This window comes from Lonchura striata, chromosome 20 (genome assembly GCF_050655825.1).
Source record: "Lonchura striata isolate lonStrDom1 chromosome 20, ASM5065582v1, whole genome shotgun sequence".
Classification (NCBI taxonomy): domain Eukaryota; kingdom Metazoa; phylum Chordata; class Aves; order Passeriformes; family Estrildidae; genus Lonchura; species Lonchura striata.
This window is the reverse complement of record NC_140722.1, coordinates 8,773,070-8,793,377: the sequence shown is the minus strand read 5'-3', so window position 1 is coordinate 8,793,377 and position 20,308 is coordinate 8,773,070. Positions and strand designations below refer to the sequence as shown.

At 50.3% G+C, this 20,308-nt stretch overlaps 2 protein-coding genes across 10 annotated transcripts in view; one reads left to right on the top strand and one right to left on the bottom strand.

The window, feature by feature from the left end:
* The window catches only part of HELZ2 (helicase with zinc finger 2), a 31,411-nt gene extending 22,580 nt beyond the window's left edge, over window positions 1–8,831 (top strand). For all 9 annotated transcript variants that reach the window (XM_085557759.1, XM_085557754.1, XM_085557762.1 and 6 more), the window contains exons 11-20: window positions 85–216; window positions 461–628; window positions 847–988; window positions 1,476–1,592; window positions 2,017–2,209; window positions 2,992–3,126; window positions 3,361–3,579; window positions 4,403–4,559; window positions 5,073–5,240; window positions 5,709–8,831. In XM_085557759.1, coding sequence (XP_085413885.1) covers window positions 85–216; window positions 461–628; window positions 847–988; window positions 1,476–1,592; window positions 2,017–2,209; window positions 2,992–3,126; window positions 3,361–3,579; window positions 4,403–4,559; window positions 5,073–5,240; window positions 5,709–5,833 — 1,556 coding nt within the window. In that variant the 3' untranslated portion in view covers window positions 5,834–8,831. The remainder of the gene's footprint in view (window positions 1–84; window positions 217–460; window positions 629–846; window positions 989–1,475; window positions 1,593–2,016; window positions 2,210–2,991; window positions 3,127–3,360; window positions 3,580–4,402; window positions 4,560–5,072; window positions 5,241–5,708) is intronic.
* Window positions 8,832–8,915: 84 nt separating this feature from the next.
* Window positions 8,916–12,590, bottom strand: FNDC11 (fibronectin type III domain containing 11). Its single transcript, XM_085557825.1, has one exon. The coding sequence runs from the start codon at window positions 10,489–10,491 to the stop codon at window positions 9,499–9,501; it is 993 nt and encodes a 330-aa protein (XP_085413951.1). The 5' UTR covers window positions 10,492–12,590; the 3' UTR covers window positions 8,916–9,498.
* Window positions 12,591–20,308: the final 7,718 nt, after the last annotated feature.

Below are 20,308 nucleotides of genomic sequence, written 5' to 3'. Positions count from 1 at the left end.
TGCTGCACCCTCTTGCTGAATCACTTCTGTGCTGCCCTCAGTAACCTTCTTTAAATTTGTTTTCTTGGCTCTTTGCTGTAACAGTGACAACATCCAGATTCCTGCAGCAAAAATCCTTTGATATCCCTGACAGTAACTGGAAACTTAACAAGAGTCAGAACCAGGCTGTTCTGGATGCTCTAAAAAATTCCTTCATGCTCATCCAAGGCCCACCAGGTAAGGGGGGGACAGCAGAACGTACCTGCTGTGGTATGAATCCCAGGTGAGAGGTGAATTGCTGCTTTCCATAGGACCATTGGTAGAGCCAGGAGAAGGGAGCATGGGTTGGCATCACCCACAGCTGTACAAGGCAGTCCCCTCCGTTCTTGATTTTATTTCGTGACTGATCAGCTGGATGCAGATCCAGAGCATGAGTGTTGTGGTTAAAATGTTCTCAGCATATTCCTTTTTTTTTTTCTAGGCACAGGGAAGACTGTTGTTGGAACTCACATTGTCTACTGGTTCCACAAACTGAATGAGGAGAGTGTTGAGAAGGACCAAACACCGTGCTTTGAAGATGAAAAGGACAAGAAGGCAAAGTGCATCTTGTACTGTGGCCCTTCCAACAAGTCTGTTGATGTTGTTGCTGGTAACTATCATCTTTCCAGCCCCTGAAGTGGCTTGTACTGGTGGGAGGGAGAACATGTGGTGTGGAGGGGCCACAAGTGGGGCTGGTCCTTATGGAAGACCCTGCACTGCAGGGCGAGGACCAGTGGAGATGGGATGGTGAGTGAGGGACAGGGAGAGACAGGCCTGAGCACCACCAGTGCCTGGTGCTGTCTGAGCAGACCTGCCCTCCTTCTGCAGAGATGCTGCTGAAGATGAAGGACCTGAAACCACTGAGGGTGTATGGGGAGGCCATTGAGGCGATGGAATTCCCATACCCGGGCAGCAACCGGAACATCTCCCGTAAATCCCTACGGGATGCAAAGCCAAAACGTGAGCTCAGGTAGGACGACATGGCCCTGCAGGCTTCTAGGGTGCTGGGGAGAGGTGGCTTTTGTGTCAGTGACACTGAACAAACCAGAGCAAATAGTTTTATTCCATCGCTGCAGAGCAGCAGTGGTGGAATGAAACTATTTGCTTTCTAATTAATTAGTAGTGAATTTTTTCAAGTGAATGTGTACACTCTAATGTGGCACCTAGTCAGGAAATCCAGGTTGTTGAAAAGTCCCTAGATGTTTTCATCTCCTTTTGGAACAGCCCTGAACACCTCTGACTTAATTCCTGCTTGCAGCTGCTAAAGGGAAGTGGTGGTATTTTATGTCCTCAAGGTTGAATTATTTGGTCTACAAAGATGGGAAAGTCTGGCTGTGCGTTTTTTAGCTAATGGGGTTTCTCCACATAGGCGGGTGGTGTGGTCTGCTTCACTGTAGAAGAAATTACTGAGGTCTCAGTGTTGAGGGAAAATATTTATATATTGACTCTTTATTCAGTAAAATAATCCTGCATCATCGCATCCGGCGGGCACCCAGCCCCTTCTGGCAGAGGATCTGTCACTTTGACGCTCGGGTGAGGAACGGAGAGGAGATCACAGAAGAAGAAACAAAGGAGTGAGTAGGAAGAGACCCTGGTGAGAGATGGCTGACTTTGACTGTGTGCCAACTCTGAAGCACAGAGTAATAAACTGTGTGTTCAGAATAATGATAAAAAGTGATGAGCTCGAGGTTACAGGTACAGCATAGAGCCTCAAAATCACTTTTGCACTGGTGCTGTTGTCCATCTGGACCAAAATTCCTATTCTGCCTGTGTGACCCTTGAATCTTTCACCCAGACCCCCTGCCCTGTTGAGTTCAGGACAAAGTACATTTCCTACACTGTCCATTCAAAGCCCTTTTCTGGGAGCACCAGCTCATCTTGGGGAGGAAGGTGAAGCCATAAACATTTGGTAAAGCACAGCCTCTGCCTGGTTCTCGTGTGAGGAATCTGGAGGTGTTTCCCTTATTCATAACTTGGTGTTTTCTGCATCAACGCTAGGTACAAAAGTTGGTTGTCACAAGGTCGTTCGTATCAGCTGGCACGTCACGATGTCATCCTGTGCACCTGCTCTACCTCGTCTGCCAGCGCCCTGGAGCACCTCAATGTCAAGCAGATAATCATCGACGAGTGTGCCATGTCCACAGAGCCCGAGACCCTCATCCCCTTGGTCTGCCACCGCCGTGCTGAGAAGGTATGTCCCTGCCAAAGACGTGTCCCTGGGACAGCTGCTCAGGGCTCTCAAACCTTTTCCATCCCTTACCACGCTGCTTTTACAAGAACTGTTAGGATTTTAAGGTTTGTGCTTCTTTATGGGGTGGGTATTGCTGCCACCGAAAAAATATTCTGGCTCAGGTACAAAGTATTAACATGACAAGAAGCATAGACACAGTTAGGGCTGTTCAGCCTGGAGAAGAGAGGGGTTCAGGGAGACCTTAGAGCCCCTTACAGTGCCCACAGGAACTCCAAGAGCAATGGAGAATGACCTTGGGGGCATGGAGTGACAGGACAAGGAGGAATGGCTTCACACTGACAGAGGACAGAGTTACATTGGCTATTAGGAAAAAATTCTTCCCTGTGAGGGTGGTGAGGCACTGGCACAGTGAGCCCAGAGAAGCGGTGGCTGCCCCATCCTTGGAAATGTTCAAGGCTGGGTTGGATGGGACTTGGGCCAGCTTGGTCTAGTGGAAGGTGTCACTGCCCATGGCAGGGGGTGGAACAAGGTGAGCTTTAAGGCTCCTTCCAACCCAAACTATTCTGTGACTCTAGAATTCTATGGTTCTTTGTGTTCCTCCCATCAGATGGAAACATTATCTAGGACAGGACCTTTATGTCATGTCCAATGTGGTCTTTGGCTGAGGTTGCTGTAACATAAATAAGTACCACCAAATATTTGTGTGCAGACAGCCTCTCAAAGAGCTGACGGCCTTTACAGTGCCACCACCTCACAGCTGAGGTGTGTGCTCTTCCTTCCAGGTTGTTTTGCTGGGGGATCACAAACAGCTGCGGCCCGTGGTTAACAATGATGTCTGCAAGACTCTTGGCATGGAGACGTCTCTCTTTGAGCGCTACCAGGAGCAGGCGTGGATGCTGGACACGCAGTACCGCATGGTGAGGCCCTCCAGTGGATTGTCTTCTCTCCATCACAGAAAATCGAGGCTTGCCTTAAGCATCAGATAGTCTCCACTAGTGCTTCCCCTTCCTAGACACAGGATTATATCTTGGAATATGCCAGTGCCAGCTCCAGCAGAATGGCATTGTGCTGAAGCCTGCCCAGAAAGATGCTGCAGGCTGAGAAGTTCACTGGGTTTTGTTCACCTCAGATTCCCTCCTTTTCTCTGCCAGCACAAGAGCATTTGTGAGTTCCCATCCCAGGAGTTCTATGACAGGCGGCTGAGAACATGTCCTCAGCTTTCTCGGAAAACCAGCGTGCTCCACCACAGAGATAACAACTGCTGCCCCATCATCTTCGGGCACGTGGAAGGGAAGGAGCACTCCCTCATGATTTCTACTGAGGAAGGAAATGAGAACTCCAAAGCTAACCTGGAGGAAGTGGCACAGGCGGTGAGCAGGGGCCTGGGGAATTGCTGGGGATGCAGAAGGGAGGGTGACATGCTGGAATTGTGGAGGGATGATAAAGATACAAAGATCAACAGTGTCTGCCTGGTATCTCCTGGGTCTGGAGCACACCAGGATGCCCCTGGGCAGACGCAGGTGTAGGACAAGGTGATGGTGAGGCAGGCGCCATGGCTGGCCTGGGGAGGGGTGCTGGGGGCTCTTCCCTCCAGGCTGCTCCCAGGTGAGCAGGACACTCCCAGGTGAGCAGGACGCTCGTAGGTGAGCAGGATGCTCCCAGGTGAGCAGGACGCTCCCAGCTGAGCAGGACGCTCGCAGGTGAGCAGGACGCTCGCAGGTGAGCAGGAGGCTCGTAGGTGAGCAGGATGCTCCCAGCTGAGCAGGACGCTCGCAGGTGAGCAGGAGGCTCCCAGGTGAGCAGGATGCTCCCAGGTGAGCAGGTGAGCAGGACGCTCCCAGCTGAGCAGGACGCTCGCAGGTGAGCAGGACGCTGGTCTCGCAGGTGAGCAGGATGCTCCCAGGTGAGCAGAACGCTCCCAGGTGAGCAGGACGCTCCCAGGCGAGCAGGACGCTCACAGGTGAGCAGGACGCTCGCAGGTGAGCAGGACGCTCGCAGGTGAGCAGGATGCTCCCAGGTGAGCAGGACGCTCCCAGGCGAGCAGGACGCTCGCAGGTGAGCAGGACGCTCGCAGGTGAGCAGGATGCTCCCAGCTGAGCAGGACGCTCGCAGGTGAGCAGGAGGCTCCCAGGTGAGCAGGATGCTCCCAGGTGAGCAGGACGCTCGCAGGTGAGCAGGACGCTGGTCTCGCAGGTGAGGATAGCCAAGCAGCTGACACTAGATGGCACCATCCGGCCGGAGAGCATCGCCATCCTGAGCCCCTACAGCGCCCAGGTGTCCGAGATCAACAAGAGCCTGCAGAGGGAGGGCGTCCGCGGGGTGACCGTCTGCACCATCATGAAGAGTCAAGGTGAGGGCACAGGAGGGGGAGCGTTGGGTCTGTCCCCTCCTGCCTTCCTGAGGAGCTGCTCACAGATACAGTCTCCGAGCAAACCCTACCCCAGGGTCATTTCAGCCGTGGAAGACCAGATTTCTGGGTGATTTGTGATTATAATAAATCCTTTAGAAGCCTCTGGAGTGCTTGGGCAGGGTGAGGCTGCTGAAGGCAGGAAGGCGAAGGATCTGTAGTGGAAGATTTCTAGTGAAAGGTTCCCTGCCCATGTCAGGGAAGTTGGAACACAGAATGTCCCTTCCAAACAAAACCATTCTGTTATTCTGTGCTTCTATATCTGAAAAGGGTGTTAGAGAACTGCCAGAAGACTTCTGTTCTCTTTGGAAAGCAATGACCAGGAGACCAAAGGCCTCCAAAGCTGGAGAAACCCAGAGGGTGGCAGTAGAGAAATGAGTGTCCTGTGGGGTAGATGCTTCCATCTATGGCCAGATGCTTCCCTCTAAGAAAATCTGGATTGTTTCCCCTTTCTAGGAAGTGAATGGAGATATGTGATCCTGTCAACTGTACGGTCCTGCCCCCGGTCTGAGATCGATAGGAAGCCCACAAAGAGCTGGCAGAAGAAATACCTGGGGTTTATTACTGACCCAAACCAGGTCAATGTTGGCATCACACGAGCTCAGGAAGGGCTCTGCATCATAGGTTGGTATCCTTGGACCATGCACAAGCCTTCAGGGGAATGGGATTCTTGGATAAAGGGATGGTGATCCAAACTAGTACAACCAGTGATCTTGGTTTATTCTTATGCCCTTTAGTCTGGGGTTTTGAAACTGGGGAATCTGGGCAAAGCCCATTCATAACTTGAATACAGCAAGTATAGTTAGTTTTTCTCACCCTTTGTTTTGGACCATGGTGTTTCTATTGCTTTCATGCTAGAACTCTGTCCTAACAAAAATCTGGCTTCTCATTTTACTCCTAATCACGCTGGTGTAGGCTGTGATGTGTAAGGATGCTGCTCACAGACATGACAGCATGGAAAAGGGAGCTGGGATTTCACAGATATGCCCCTGCAAGTGACCCAGCACGCTCAGCTAGAGATTATAGACACAAATGGTATCAGCCAAACCTCTTTGAGCCACTAACCTGCTGTCCCCATCCTGCTGCCCACAGGGAACCGGTACCTCCTGGAGTGCAACCCTTTGTGGAAGAGACTGGTGCAGCATTACTACCGCCACAACAGCTGCACTGCAGCCCAGGAGATCCGTGTCAGGAGGAACCCAGCCCGCTCCCGGTGAGGATGGGCCCTCTCTGCCTGAACTGCATTCTGTGTGCCTTGGGAAGGACCAAATCTTCCCATTGTTCAATGACCTACGGAGCCAAACGCAGCGGGGGATCTGGGAGCTACCAGCACTGTGACAACTCAGCTTCAGCGTCTGCTTCAGCGTCTTGAGGTGTTTTTAATCAGTGCAATCTTGGGCAGGAACTTTCAATTCTAGCAAACCAAAAAGGCATTGAAGGTAGATGATGGGCATGTGACTTTACTGATGGTGATACTGTTTTTGTAACTGTAAGTTGCTCAGCAGAACCCTCATCCTGCTGCAGCTGCAGTTTGGGGGGACCAAATATTTACTCCAGCTGTCAGGGTTGCACTTTGGGGATCAAATGCTCAGTCTGTTCATCGGGGTGGAACAACTGTGTGCAGTGGAGCAGTGCAGCAAGATGCTGTTTGACGTGGAGGACCAAAGCTTCTGAGCACTGCCTCTCATTTTAAATCCAAGGACAAAAGATTTTTAAGACTTCCCACTTTTTACTTTTTTTTTTTTTTTAAGTGATGGAGGAAAGCAATCAGAGATGCATGTACCACTCTTTGTCTAGCCAAAATGATGTTCTCTGAGCGTGTAAATATCGCAGCGGCAAGGCCAAGGTGATTTTGTAAATAGATTTAAGTGTTCTTTGTACAAAGGAAGTTGTCCTCACCAGCATAAAGGCAATGAAAAGCGGGGACCTCTCCTACTAGGAAACGTTGGGATTTGTCAACCCATTTTAAACTGTTCAGAATTTTATTTGAAATCTCCTGTTGATCCTCCCTCCCTTTCCTACCCCATTTTTTTTAAAGCTGCTTTTAATTTATTAACTTTTAACTCTGTGAATTTGTTTCACAGCCTTATGGCCTGAGTTTTTAAGAGCAGTGAAGGAGTGTATGCCTATAATGTATTTTTATATTTTCTGTAGCCAAACTGCTGTGAGCTGGAAGCTGTGGTTCACTAGAGAGGCTGCTTTCACCCAGTGACATGTGGCTGGTAGAGATGTATTGTGGTGAATGGTGCCCTCTGAAAATCATGGAGCTGCTTTTGAAAGCCTGACAATTTTGAGGGACGGTGTCTTTTATCTCATTTCAATTCTGAATGTGTGAAGGGCCTGCCTCGGCTCTCCCTAAACCGCATGCTTGGCTGTCCTTAGGTGTTCATGTGGGATGGAGCTGAGATGCAATCACACAGGTTTTCCTTGTGGTGTGGATGCCGGTGATGTCACAGCGCTATGGCAGGAGGAATTTTGTCCTGTTTGCAACTGAAATCCAGTGTGATTCTTTCCCATGTGGAGGAATGGCAATAGGAAAGCATTGTCTCTGTAAAAGTCTCAATTTAACACTGTGTTTCTTCTCATGACTCTCTGTTAGACTTGCCTCCAGAACCTATGGGGAGGTTTTGTTGTTCTCTTCCTAGTCTAAGTTGCCTTCTTGCAGTGTCTCTTTGGGGGGTTTGAGTTGTGTGCCAAAGACCACCCAGGCTTGCTCTTGTCCTACTGAAACATAAAAGTGGCATATGGCTGGCAATTCTGTGAAGGATAAAAACCCATAGGAAGTATCTCCTGCTGGTTCTAAAGATGCTTGGTAAAAGCTAGTAAGGTGTAAAATTCATTGTTTCTCTTTGAAGTCATCCTGCATGGGATCTTAAAGGATTCTGCACCAGCCGGATTAGCAAATATTATTGCAATTCCAAAATAAGATTGTCTGTGCATCATTCTTTGGACTACTGATATGAAATCATCTAGCTCCAAGATGAGATTTGCAAAAAATGCTGGAATTGTTGGGATAACTACTTTAGCACTGTGCCAGCTTCATTTAACAAAGCCACCTTGATTCCTTTAGAACTGTGGGTCTCATTTTCATTATCTCCTGTAAGTGAAGAGTTTCTCTCCTGGGTTTTGTGCTGGTTATTTCATACATGTAACACAAACAAGGAGCCTCACCCTTGATGTAGTGGCTTAGTCAATGCTCTTGGAGGGGGTTTGGCCAAGAGGGAGCCCTTATAAAGCAATTCCCTTTGTCCTTAGTGAGGAAAAAAGTGTTTATTTCTACTCCTTGGAGGTAGAATGAAATGTTTTGCTTGGTAACATCTGTGTTGCAAGAGAACATATATATAGGTTATTTTTTTTTTTCCTCTGAGGATGTATTTTATAACTGGTGATTAGGAAATGCACCCAAGCAGCAGTTACAGCCAGGCTGGGCCCTCGGGCTGCTGGTGTTGTCAGGAGGTCATGCAATAGTCAGGGATAGCAGAAAGTGCAATTAAACTTTTTATAGACTGTAGTGACAGCTGAGTATCATGTTCTTGTCCTTATGCTCATGGAGTGAATCACAGAAATCAATAGAGGAAAAAAAGTTCAAATTAGCCTGGTTTCATTTGCATGCAGAATTTTGAATTTACTTTTGGAAGAATTTTATGTTTGAGCAATATTCTTAAAATACCAAACTTTTGGTAATCCTAATAGGAACACCCTGGCAGTGTGGTGCCCAGGGCATCTGTCCAGTCACAGGCTCCGTGTTCTCCACAGTCAAAGACAGAAGCACATGGCTGCAGGACACAAATGCCAGTTCATCCAACAGCATTAACTTAATTTCCTTAGCATGAGCTTGAGCACAAATTGAACAAGGGGAACCTGTGCAGGCAGCCAGGAGTGAGCCCAGCATCAGGTGGGCTGGACTGTTTTTGAGGATTTGGACAGATCTGTGTAGGACAATCAATTTACTGCAATAAATCGATGGGGTTTTTAAAAATAGAAATGAAATGTCAAGTATCATGAAGTCTGAATTAAGGAACTTGAAATGGGGCAGGTTTTTATCTTTTGTATGTCTGTGACTTGCAGCAAACCTCAAATGACCTTTTGGATACCAATATTTTTATCTGCTTTGACTGTTCATAAGAATGAATCTCAACATTCCTTTTTTGATATTTAAGCCATAATTGTAAAAATTATTTGAATTTATTTAAATAATAAATTTTATTACTAAAAGGTCTGTTTATGTGATGGTTTGACTAGAATCTGTGTGGGGACAGCTCTGTTTGGACTGAACCAAGTGGTAAAAAAGAAAACATTAACTTCAGGTTTTTGGCAGATTATTTATTGTATTTATTGTTGGGGATTATTTATTGTATTTATTGTTGGGTTTTGGTTGGTGTTTTTTTTTTAATTAAAGTGATCTTTTCATGCACTATAGAGGGGTGAGGTCATGCTTAGGTACCTATATGGCACAGGGTATAGATGGTGAGAGAAACCAGTGATGGACATAAGGTTGGGTGGGTGATTTGAAGAGCTTAAGAATTGAGTTCAGGTATTTTGGAGGAAGGACAATACAAACCCAAAACATCACTGGAAGAAGCTGACACTGAGCATCCTTCAGTGGATGGAAAGCACTGGATGGTAGAGGTGCTTCTGTCTCTTGTGCTTGCTTTAGAGGTGTCCTTCAAGATTTTCTGGTTCTGGCTGCTCCCACCATTGCAGTGGGACAAAATTGTTGAGTCCCAAATGCTGCTTAAAAATGTTATTTTTTGTGAGAAATTTCAAATGGCTTACTGCTAACCCAGAGAGATTTTTGGGAAGGCACCTGTACAATTGCTGTTGAAAACAGAACAAGTTTGATTTAAAGCAAACTCTTTAAACAATTTATTCTTAATTACTCTTATTCACCTTTTTCATTAAACCATTTAACTGAAGGAGTCGGTCTTGTGAGCCGCCTCATCAGGCTGCGGCTGGGGGCTTCCTTGGTGTCCTCAGCAGGGTGAGTTTTTGTCTTCAGTACAATGCAGTCGTACCACTGCGAGTAGACGAGCGTGTGAGTGTCAGACCTCCTCACTTTGAACTCGTACGACCTGCCGGGGATCAGGTGGTTGATGACACAGGGGTTGGAGATGACTTCCTGGGTCTGATGGTATCCTGGTTCTGTCTGACTGTCGTCTGGCACCAGCTTCATCTCCAGCTGCCATCGTTCCAGGTGTGACTCCTGGCTTTCAGTGAACCACTTGAGCTGGGCCCAGGTCTGGCACGCGAATGACTCCGTCCGATCAAAAATCGGCGGCTTCTTCGTATAGAGAGTAAAAGTAATGGGAGGGTGTAGGGCACCTCCAAGATGTATCTGTGATACCAAACTGTGCTTGACGTGGAGCTTCCTCGGCTCTTCCAAGGAAATGAGCTTACTGAGAAACATGGAGAGCTTGAGCACTCTCTTTATGTTCAAGTTCCACTGGGAGAGGAAAGCTTCTACGTCACAGATCTGTACATAACGGCTCAGCTCCTCCCGACCTCGTTCCAGCTGTTCCAAGAGCTCAGTTAAAAGAGCCAGCTGGATTTCTGTCTGTTTTCTTCCCACCTTCTTGATCTTCTGGAGCTGGCAGGGGTTTGCTATTTGCAAGATGTCAGCAAAAATCATCATATTGTTCTGGTCTCTCACGCACACGTGTCTGGGCTCAAACTTCAAATAAAAGTAACACTTCTTCAGAAGATGAACTTTGTTCCAGTGGTACTGGAGGTGGTGGGGGTTCAGGTCAGAGTGCAGGAATTCCAGAACAAGGTTTTTGTTTCTCAGGTACTGCTTCATGGTGTCATTTTCGTCCTGTTGTTCTCTGGGTGAGGTACTGTCCAAAGTGGTTTCAGTCTCATGCCAAATCTTAGCCATGTTTCCAAAGCTTAGCTGCTGTATAGGAAAGCAACAATAATTACATTAAGGACCAAAGGAAAAGCAGCTGTGAGGGAGTACAATCATGGCTGTGACTCTTCTCTCTTAATTAAAGCTTAGCTTACAAAGAACTGTCAGACTAGATGTAGTTCCATAGGAATTTTCCTTTATACTTTTCTGGTGTCTAATGTTTCGTATCCTCTACTTATATGTGTTCCAACTGGTCTCCCTCTACCCGCCCTTGAGAGGTTCTGCCTCTACTTAATAGATTCACTGACAGGAGCTATTCTCTGATACACTCTGCCAAAATTTCTCCCTATCTTATTATCTTGTTTCATTCTAATTAGCTGCCTTTGTACTCCTGTAAGCAATTTCTTTCCATTCTTCTGCCTCTCTGGAGATGCCTATTTTTCTCTCTTTGTAATTTGCCAGGCTGTTGAGGTTTGAGGCCCATCTTCTCAGCCAGTTCCTACAGCTACATAATCACATTGGTGATTCAAATTAACCCTCTGCCCCCACATGAGCTGGAATGCAGCAGGAAGAACAACACAATCCACTGAGTGCCACCTCATGACAGCTTCCAAGAGGAATGACAGCGTTTTCCTTGTGCTTCTAGCTTCACCAGTGGATTGACAGTCATAACCTGACAGTGTTTTCTGTATGTGCTGCTTTCCCTATCTTTGGGTTTAGTTTGAATCATTTCAGACCATGAGGTCTACTTGGATTTTCTGCAGTGTACAGCAAGAGGATGACACATGTAAAGCACCTGTAAACAGGTAACAGTTTGCTGTGGGGGCATTTTGGCAGTGGTTCTTGCAGCACTGCTTCTAATGGCATAATCTTAGCTGTTTACAGGGGTCTGGAGTGACAGGAAAAGGGGGAAAGGCCTCAAACTGACAGAGGGCAGGGTTAGATTGGATATTGGGAAGAAATTGTGAGGGTGGTGAGGCATTGGCACAGACTGCACAGAGAAGCTGTGGCTGCCCCACCCCTGGAAGTGTTCACGGCCAGGTTGGATGGGGCTTGGAGCAGCCTGGGATAGTGGAAGGTGTCCCTGCCCATGGCAGGGCATTGGAATGAAATGAGCTTCAAGGTCCTTTTCAACTCAAACCATTCTGGGATGATTTTATATTTCATTTACTGGCAAAGATGTGCCCTGGCTGATGGTGCCATCTGTGCCAAGGTGGAAGGTGTTTGTGTGTTGTGCTTTAGCTGAAGTGCCTGTGGCTCACACAGCTTATGTACCACAAACAGCAATTAGCTAAATAAATGCCTGTATCCCTGTTGTCAATGATACTATAATGGAAACCCAGATGGATATTTAGGTGGCTTTCACATGCTGAATACACCTGATTTGAAAACAAAAGAAATACAGTATTCTGAAACTAAGACCTAATTGGGATATCTTAATTTCTACATGCCCTGTAGAAGGTAGATGGTGAGATCTACTTAACAAAGCCATTTTTCTTGGCCTCATTTTCCCTAAATTCATAACAGAGCTAATAACACTTCCTCATAGGAATTCCAAGCATTTGTAAAGCTTTCAGCCGTCTGGCCCTGAGCTGCACCACAGTTTATAGTAAGTCATTCATTTGCAACTTTATCTTCCAAGAGAGCTGTCAACTGAAGAAAAACAAGCTGTATTTCCTTTTCACTTTTTTCTTTCCACAAAAAAACCCGACCTAAACCAAAGCAGTGCCAGCTCCCAGCATCGTATATGAAGCAGCAGGACCAGCACATGTGCCAGGTGACATTCCCCACTCTTGGAGGGATTTGGCTCTGCCAAGCAATGTGTTTGCCCACAGACCGAGCTGTCATTGTGCTTATTTTCCCTCGCTTTTCCCCATGTTTTTACATCCCTTTTTTCTCCTCCTGCCAGGGAGGGCTGGCTGTATTCCCTGCACTGCTGCTCTGTTTGCAGCCGGGAGGAGCTGCATCGCCCCAGGAGGGGCTCTGAGTTCACCCAGACCGGGGTTTGGAGAGGCTGCAGGGGCACCCAGGGGCTGCCTGCTCAGCCCTGGCCGACCTTGTCACACCCTGGGAGCGGTGTCCGGGTGCTATTCCCACCACAAGAGCTGTATCCAGGTCCTATTCCCACCCTGGGAGCAGTGTCCAGGTGCTATTCCCACCACAAGAGCTGTATCCAGGTCCTATTCCCACCCCAGGAGCAGTGTCCGGGTGCTATTCCATCAGTGTCCAGGTCCTATTCCCACCCCAGGAGCGATGTCCAGGTCCTGTTCCCACCCTGGGAGCAGTGTCCAGGTCCTATTCCCACTCCGGGAGCGGTGTCCAGGTCCTGTTCCCAGCCCGGGAGCAGTGTCCGGGTGCAATTCCATCAGTGTCCAGGTCCTGTTCCCACTCCGGGGGCAGTGTCCAGGTCCTGTTCCCACCCCGGGAGCAGTGTCTGGGTGCTATTCCATCAGTGTCCATGTCCTGTTCCCACCCCGGGAGCAGTGTCTGGGTGCTATTCCATCAGTGTCCATGTCCTGTTCCCACCCCGGGAGCGGTGTCCGGGTCCTGTTCCCACACCGGGAGCGGTGTCCAGGTGCAATTCCATCAGTGTCCAGGTCCTGTTCCCACCCCGGGAGCGGTGTCCAGGTCCTGTTCCCACCCCGGGAGCAGTGTCCAGGTGCAATTCCATCAGTGTCCAGGTCCTGTTCCCACCCCGGGAGCAGTGTCCAGGTGCTATTCCATCAGTGTCCAGGTCCTGTTCCCACCCCGGGAGCAGTGTCCAGGTCCTATTCCATCAGTGTCCAGGTCCTGTTCCCACCCCGGGAGCAGTGTCTGGGTGCTATTCCATCAGTGTCCAGGTCCTGTTCCCACCCCGGGAGCGGTGTCCGGGTGCTCCGGTCCCGGCCCGGCCCGGCCCCGCAGGACGTGGCTGTTGCCACAGCGAGCCCTCGGCCTGCGGGGCTGCAGCCGAACCAGGACAGCCCCGGAATCGTTCCTACCCGTAATTCACAGACTCGTTTGCGTTGGAAAGACCTTAGAGCTCATCCTGTTCCACGGCCCAGCCATGGACGTCGGAGGCCTCAGGCTCGGTGACACCGGGCGCCGTGGGAGAGCGGGCCTGCGCTGCCCGTGCCACCGGACGTGTCTGCGGCGTCTGCGTGGCGGTGGCACGGCCGGACACGGGCCAGCGCCGCGCTGCTCGGTGCCCGCCGCGGCATCACAATGGGCTGGTGGAACCGGGGAAGGTGGAACCATGAAATCACAGGTTCACAAATTGGCTTGGGCTGCACGTCACCCCGTTCCACACCTTCCACTATCCCAGGCTGCTCCTAACCCCGTTCAGCCTGGACACTTCCAACGATGGAGCAGCTGTCTGGGCAGCCTGTGCCAGGGCCTCCCCACCCTCACAGGGAAGACTTTCTTCCTAATATCCCATCTAAATCTCATATAAAGTCCTCTGGGCTTTATGGCATTGCTGCAAATGGGGGCTTTTTGTGGGGGAATCTTGCAAAGTCCATCTGAGGCCAGACACCAGGGCTTCACTCTACAGTGAGACTGAAGCTGTTTCACTGTGTCAAGAGTTTGAGGCCAGACACCAGGGCTTCACTCTACAGTGAGACTGAGGCTGTTTCACCGTGTCAAGAGTTTTGTTAGACACATAATCATTATGAAAGAGCTGTGTTGAAATAGTATATAGAATGCTCCATTAAGTGCAGTGAACTTCCTTCTGGGAAGGAAGGGATTTTCCTGCTCTGCTTTCCTATGGGACCTGGCTGCCCAGTCAGCTGTGTTGCTGTGAAGAAGAGAGTGGCTGGTGTGGTTCAAGGTGGCAAGCTCCATGCCACAGCTGGTGAACTCATCAGCAAACTGCTCAAGCCTCTGGGGCTGCAGGTGCCTTCATACTCCCTGCTACTGAATCTTTGGGTCAAGGCTTAGCCTTGATGCTGTCTGGTGGGCTCAGCTGGAGCATTTCTGCTAAGCTTTTTTAATTGAATGACAGGCAGGATTCATAATGCCAGCCCTCGGCTCCTGCTTGAACATCAAGGGAGGAGGTGATGTGTCATTTTAAGAAATCAATGCATCTTCTCAAGGCAGCCAGAGCTTACCATTTCATTTCACAGCTGCCAAGAGATTAACTATACAACTGTCAGGTGTGATCCTCTCACAGACAAGGAAGATAACAAATATGAGTGAAAGCAGGTTCGTAGCCCTGTTTGGGGAGGAGGGCCAGCAGAGATTAGTATTTGATAATTACACAAAGTTTCTGTGAGAAATTAATGTTCGTGCTCGTGCCATGGGTCTCGATCCTGTTGTTTGGACTGCGTGTGCTGGGAAATGGAGCTGCCCCTTGCAATCAGCCTTGGTGCTCTGAGAGTGTGAGAAGAGTCCTGTGGAAGCCCAGCTTACCCTGACTCCTGTTCCAGTTGGGCCCTGTGCCAGATGCCCAAGGAGGAATCATGGAACCACAGAATCACAGGGTGGCTTGGTCTGGAAGGGGCCTTAATGCTCATCTTATTCCATCTGAGCACAGCACGGTGCACGTTTTAAATGGGCTTTATGGCTGCAGCTGTGCACAGACTTGCACTGAGCTTGCTTGTACTCCTATTGCCATAAGTACTAACCTGAATCCCAACTTTAGTGTGGAAAAATGGAATCCCTTTGGTTGCCCCTACCCTGAGCTGCTGGCCAAGCTGTTTTCTTGGCTTTAGGGATGGCAGAATAAACCTGCTTACAGTCTACAGCTGAAATTTTAGTGTTTTCCATCCTTTTGCAACAGTGATCATCAATTCAACTGTAGGATTTTATAGCATTCTATGAATATCTTTGAATTAATACACATACAAATGTGTTTGAAGCCTCCAACACCATGTAACCCTTTGCCCCCCTCATCAGCTGAGCTGTTTCTGTGACAGAGCTGACAGCCACTGTCACTCTGTTTGTCACTCTGCCTGTCTTGTCCACAGCATCAAAATAAAGAACTTGTTAGTCCTGTCTGAGATCAAGATATAAGCAGACAATTGATTTTCCTCCTTCTTCTCATTAGTTAGTTCTGACACTTAATAAAACATATATTTCCACACTCAGGGTAAGCAAAACATCCAGATAGTGCCTGTCAGAGGAGGCTCGGAGCAAGGATTAATCTTTATGGAAAATCAATAGCTGGAACAGAAAAATTGGCAGAACCCAAATTAAAAGTCGCTGGCAATTTCTGTCTTCATATTTCACATCTGCATTTCTGAAAAAGAGATTTGCTGTAAAGGCAACAACCACAGATGCAGAGAGGAGGGTGGACTTCGTGCCTGGTTCCTCTTCTGCTGTTTCCAGGTGGTACCTGGCAGGTGGAGGTGGGTGCCAGGTTTGGAGCAGCTCTTTGGGTAGCACCTGGTTCAATGTGATCCCTGTCCCAGGACAGAGGGCTGACACTGACCTTTTTGCTAGAGGTTGTGTCCCAGTGGCAGCACTGTCATTAAATCTCCCAACATCATCTCCTCCAGAGTACCTGAGTTATCCCTGCAGCCCCAAGTAGTACCCATCCTTCATGATATTCACCTGGCTGCGTGGAAGCAGGATTTTTAGAGCAACATAAAGGCTCCAGCCCCCATCATCACAAGGGTATGACTGATTTACTCACTGCTTGCTCCCAGTTTCAGTGGTGCCTCAGATACCTGAAATAAATTATACATTCCAAATATATTCCAACTCTAAATCACAGCCACACATCAGTGAACTCGTGGTGTTCGTCAGACTCTGATTCAGAGGCTCACTTCGAGAAGGAAGAGGAATTGAAGTTTTCTAAGGAACCCGGGGGAAGGAGGGAGGGAATTGCTCTTGTGGGATGCAAAAGCCCCAGCTGGACCAGGGCAGGAAAGAGTTAATTGTGTCCCCGAGGCAGCAATTATCTCCACCTCATTACACGCACTAATGGCACCCGAGGAGGGAGCCCCAAAGCCTGGACGTGCCAGAGTTTGCAGCGGCTGTTTGCATAGAGCAGGTCAATAAATTTGGGGTTTTGGAGGCTGGTTTGGGACAAAAATCTTCTCTGGTGTGAGCCTCGATCACGCAGGGCTGAGAGCCCCGTATTTCCTCAGAAGTTGCCTCCTAGGCTCTGCTTTCCTCCCCTGCTGATGGATGGACAGCCCGGCCAAGTCTTGGCACCAAGGGGGACCCCTGGGATGGACACCCCTCCTTTCTTCAGCGGTGACATTAATTTAAGCACGTGTGGACGTGAGAGTGGAGAACCCGTCCGAGCCGCGGTGCTGCTTTATTGATAATCTCGCTCAGGGAAGATGGAGTGGGGTCAGGGGAGCTCCTTTATCTTGCTGGAAGCTCATCAAAAGCCCGTCCGGATCTCTTTGTGCTGTGCTGAGCTTTGCAGGACAGACGTCCTTGAGCGTAAGTTCAAGGCAAGTTGTCCTGTCCCGGATCCCACGAGACATCCCTTGCTGGCAGCCTCATCCCAGCAGCGAGTGTGCTTCCCCTTTTTCCAGGAAACTTCCCAAGGGGATCACGTTTCCTTGGATGTGGAAGGGCAAAGGCGGGGAGTGGGAAGCTTGCTGAGCCTGTGCTCGGGGCTGTGCCTGGCGGGGAGCAGAGCCGGGATCATGTCACCCCTGGGGAGCTGGAGTCTGCCCTCCCCAGGGAACATGGACACAGCTCGGGGCTCGAGCCTTGGTCCCGCTGGCACAGCCGCAGAGCTCGGCCTGCCCTGCTGTGATTTATCACCCGGCTGGGCTTGTGCTCCCTCCCATCTGTCTGGGCTTCCATCTCCCGTGGATAAATCAGCCTGAAGCGTTTGATCCCACAACAACCTACAAGCAAGGGGGACTGTGAACTGCCAGGGCAGGACAAGGGCAGGAGCTTTTATTTCTTAAATGCTACAGTGTTTTAAGAAACACTTGTCTGTATGAAGGGCCAGGACTGGGGCATGTCTGTGCCTCAAGGAGGGATTGAGGCTCACAGAGAGATAATGACCTGCTTGGGTTTGTGCAGAAGGGCAGGTGAACTCTGCACAGCCAGTTTAGTGCCCGCACTGATTCCCAGAAAGCTTTTCAGGGGAGGCAGGAATACCCTGGCCCTTCCTGGGGTAACAGGAGTGACTGTGGGGCTGGATCTGTCCGGAGGGAGCAGAGTCAGAGCCTGGAGTGATGCTGGGCTTTGATGTTGCCTTGCTGCTCTCAGGGGTGCTCTCCCCGGGGCCTCATCCAGCCCCGAGGCTGGGGCAGGGCTGTGGCACCCCATGGCTCTGGTCTGGGGGGTGGATCCAGGGGGGCTGGATGGGACCAGAGCAGGGGGGGCTCCCTCTGGGAATCCTGACAGCCCCTGGCTCCAGCAGCAGGACAGAAGGATGAAGTCATGCCCATGTCATCCCATCCATCTCTGCCACTTGCAGGCTGGTCCCGGGGGAAGTGCAGGCTTTGGCAGCTCTAAATGGGGTTGGAGGCGGATGCAATTCTGGAGAATAAGATTCCATTGCAAAACCTGTAAAATAAAAAAAAATTTAAAAGTTCTTGGCTGAGAAGCTTGTTTAGAGATCTTATCTCTGGAAGAGGAAACAGTCCTTAATTCCCTCCTTTGCTGCCTCCCAGCAATTTCTGGGTCCCCAGAGGGCACAGGCCATCAGCTCTGTCAGGAAATCAGCTGGGGAAGCAGCTTTTGTTCACGGAACTGAGACTGACCCGAAGTCTCTCTGAGTGAAGCTGCTGCTGCTGCCACGTGCAGTTCCTACTGTGGGGAGAGGCAGGTGGGGTGTGCGTGGGGTGGGCAGACTGCACAATGCATTTGAGACAGATTGCAGGCAAAAATTACATTTTTTGAAGCCTTGGGTGGAATCAGGAGGTGGTTTGGGCGATGCTACTCCCCCTGCCCCATCCCTAGGGTTCCCTGGGCAGGGCTGGAGGTGCAGAGGGAGGGATGGGGACTGCAGCCATTCCACACACATGGGGGGCTCCTGTCTGAGCTGGTGAGCTGCTGGGATATTGTGTGCAATGAGATGAAATGTATTTAAGCTTGGTGCCATCCCTGGCCTTGTCTGCTGTGTGTCAGAGCACTGGGGCTGGGCTGTCCAAGAACCTTTGTGACTGTCCTGCCATTGAACAGGGGGACAGAGGGTGAGGAGGGTCCCAGCTTCTGCCTCACAGTGGGTCAGTGGGGAGAGCAGAGTCCCTGCTCACTCAGTTTTTGTCCCTTGTGTTGTCACCTCCACCCGCACCAGAGCCTCCTCTGAGTCATCTCCCGGCTCAATGGAGTGTGTGGGCTTAGTGCAGCTTTAGCTGTTCATCCTCTGCTGTGCTGGAGCCTGACACGGGCAAGTGGAGCAATTCATCAGTGTGGGGATGAGGCAAATGAATGTCCTTTGCCCATACAATGGACCTTGCTCTCCTCCCACCAGCTCAAGCAGCAGCTGGTGTCGCTCTGGCCCAGCGAGGGCTGCTGAAGTGCTGCTGCTTGAGGAGCTCAGGGGATCTTAAAAGAAATCTGGATTTATTGTTTTGTGATGAATGACTTAGTGCTTCAGCTGTAAAACACAGTCTCTGTGGAGAGGAGGCTCTTGAAAATGTTCCTGTGTGCAAGCAGAGAGAGGGAGAGCAAAGCCATGGCTGCAGCAGCACCTCACATCTACTCTGAGGTTTAAACCCTCCAGGTGAGGCTGGTGTTGGCACTCAGGGCTGTGACTGGCCTCACGGCCATAGTGGCTGCCAGGGCTGTCCTTGCCTTTCCCACCCTGGCCCTGCTGCCTGGCTGTGGCCTTTGCCACGTGCAGTTCTGCCCCAGCACGTGCCCCACTCCTGGTCCTTGAGGAGCACAGGGCTGGTGGCTCCTGGGGGATCCTGTCAGCTGTCAAATGCTTGAAGCACCTTTGTGGAGTTCAGCAAACCTCTTTGCATACGAAATAGCAGGTCTCCAGAGAGCAAATCCAGAGTGAAACATCTCTCCTGGTGACTGATATCAACTTCCTTGTTAATGGTGCTTTTCTGCTGTGCTGTGTGGTCACCTGCCCTTACCAGCTCCTCACCTGTAGCACACGTGAGAGGTGAGCCAGGCTCCAACCCCAAGCTCCTGCTGGGGTTCAGTTTCATCCCATTTTCAAGTGCTGAGCTGGGAGTCAGAGACTGTGGGGCTCATGGAGCACATTTTGTGTCTGGTCACAGAGTCGAGCGAGGTGCCATGAGCCTGGAGGCAACATGAACTTTGTCACTGGTGTAGCTTAAACCGGGGGAAGTCACAAGAGCAGAAGTGTTCTTGGAGGTGCCACAGCATTTGTGACAGAGGTTTTGGGGGTGACTGTATTTGGTGGGGAACAGCAGTGTAGCACAGCGGGTCTCTGCAGCTGCACTTGTCACCGTGACAGGGACAGTCCTGGGGCTCGTCCCACACTGGGGGCCAGTGTGACTGGAGCCAATACAGCCTGCAGGCAGGACTGGGGGGGGATGTTTGAGCACCCCAGGCTGCCCCTCACAGCGGGTGTTGAGCAGCCAATGCCCGAGATAACCCAGCAGGAAGCAGGAGGAAACTCCGCTTGGGCCCCCTTGCCAGCCAGTGAGGGGGGCAAGGCATCGCTTGGGCTGTGGTCTGCCGGCCCCACTGGGCTGAAAACATCCATTTGAGGAGCCTGTCGGCAGCGATTAAGGAGCACAATGCTGAGGGCCGTGCTGGGGCTGCCGCAGGGGAGGACTGGCTGCCCGGCACGTCCCGGCAATGCCGCGGGTCGTGCCAGGCTGCGGGGCTGTTACGCAAGGGCTGGCGGGTGCCAGCACATCCGTGTCCCACGGGTGGCCCCAGGCTGCTGGACTCCCGTGGACATCGCCCACAGGAAAACTCCTCGTGGCTACAGGATGCAGCTCAGCCTCGTGATGCTTTTCTCATC

Bases quoted from the DNA above. Each gene is read 5' to 3' on its own strand.
- FNDC11 (XM_085557825.1), bottom strand. From the start codon at position 10,491: ATGGCTAAGATTTGGCATGAGACTGAAACCACTTTGGACAGTACCTCA.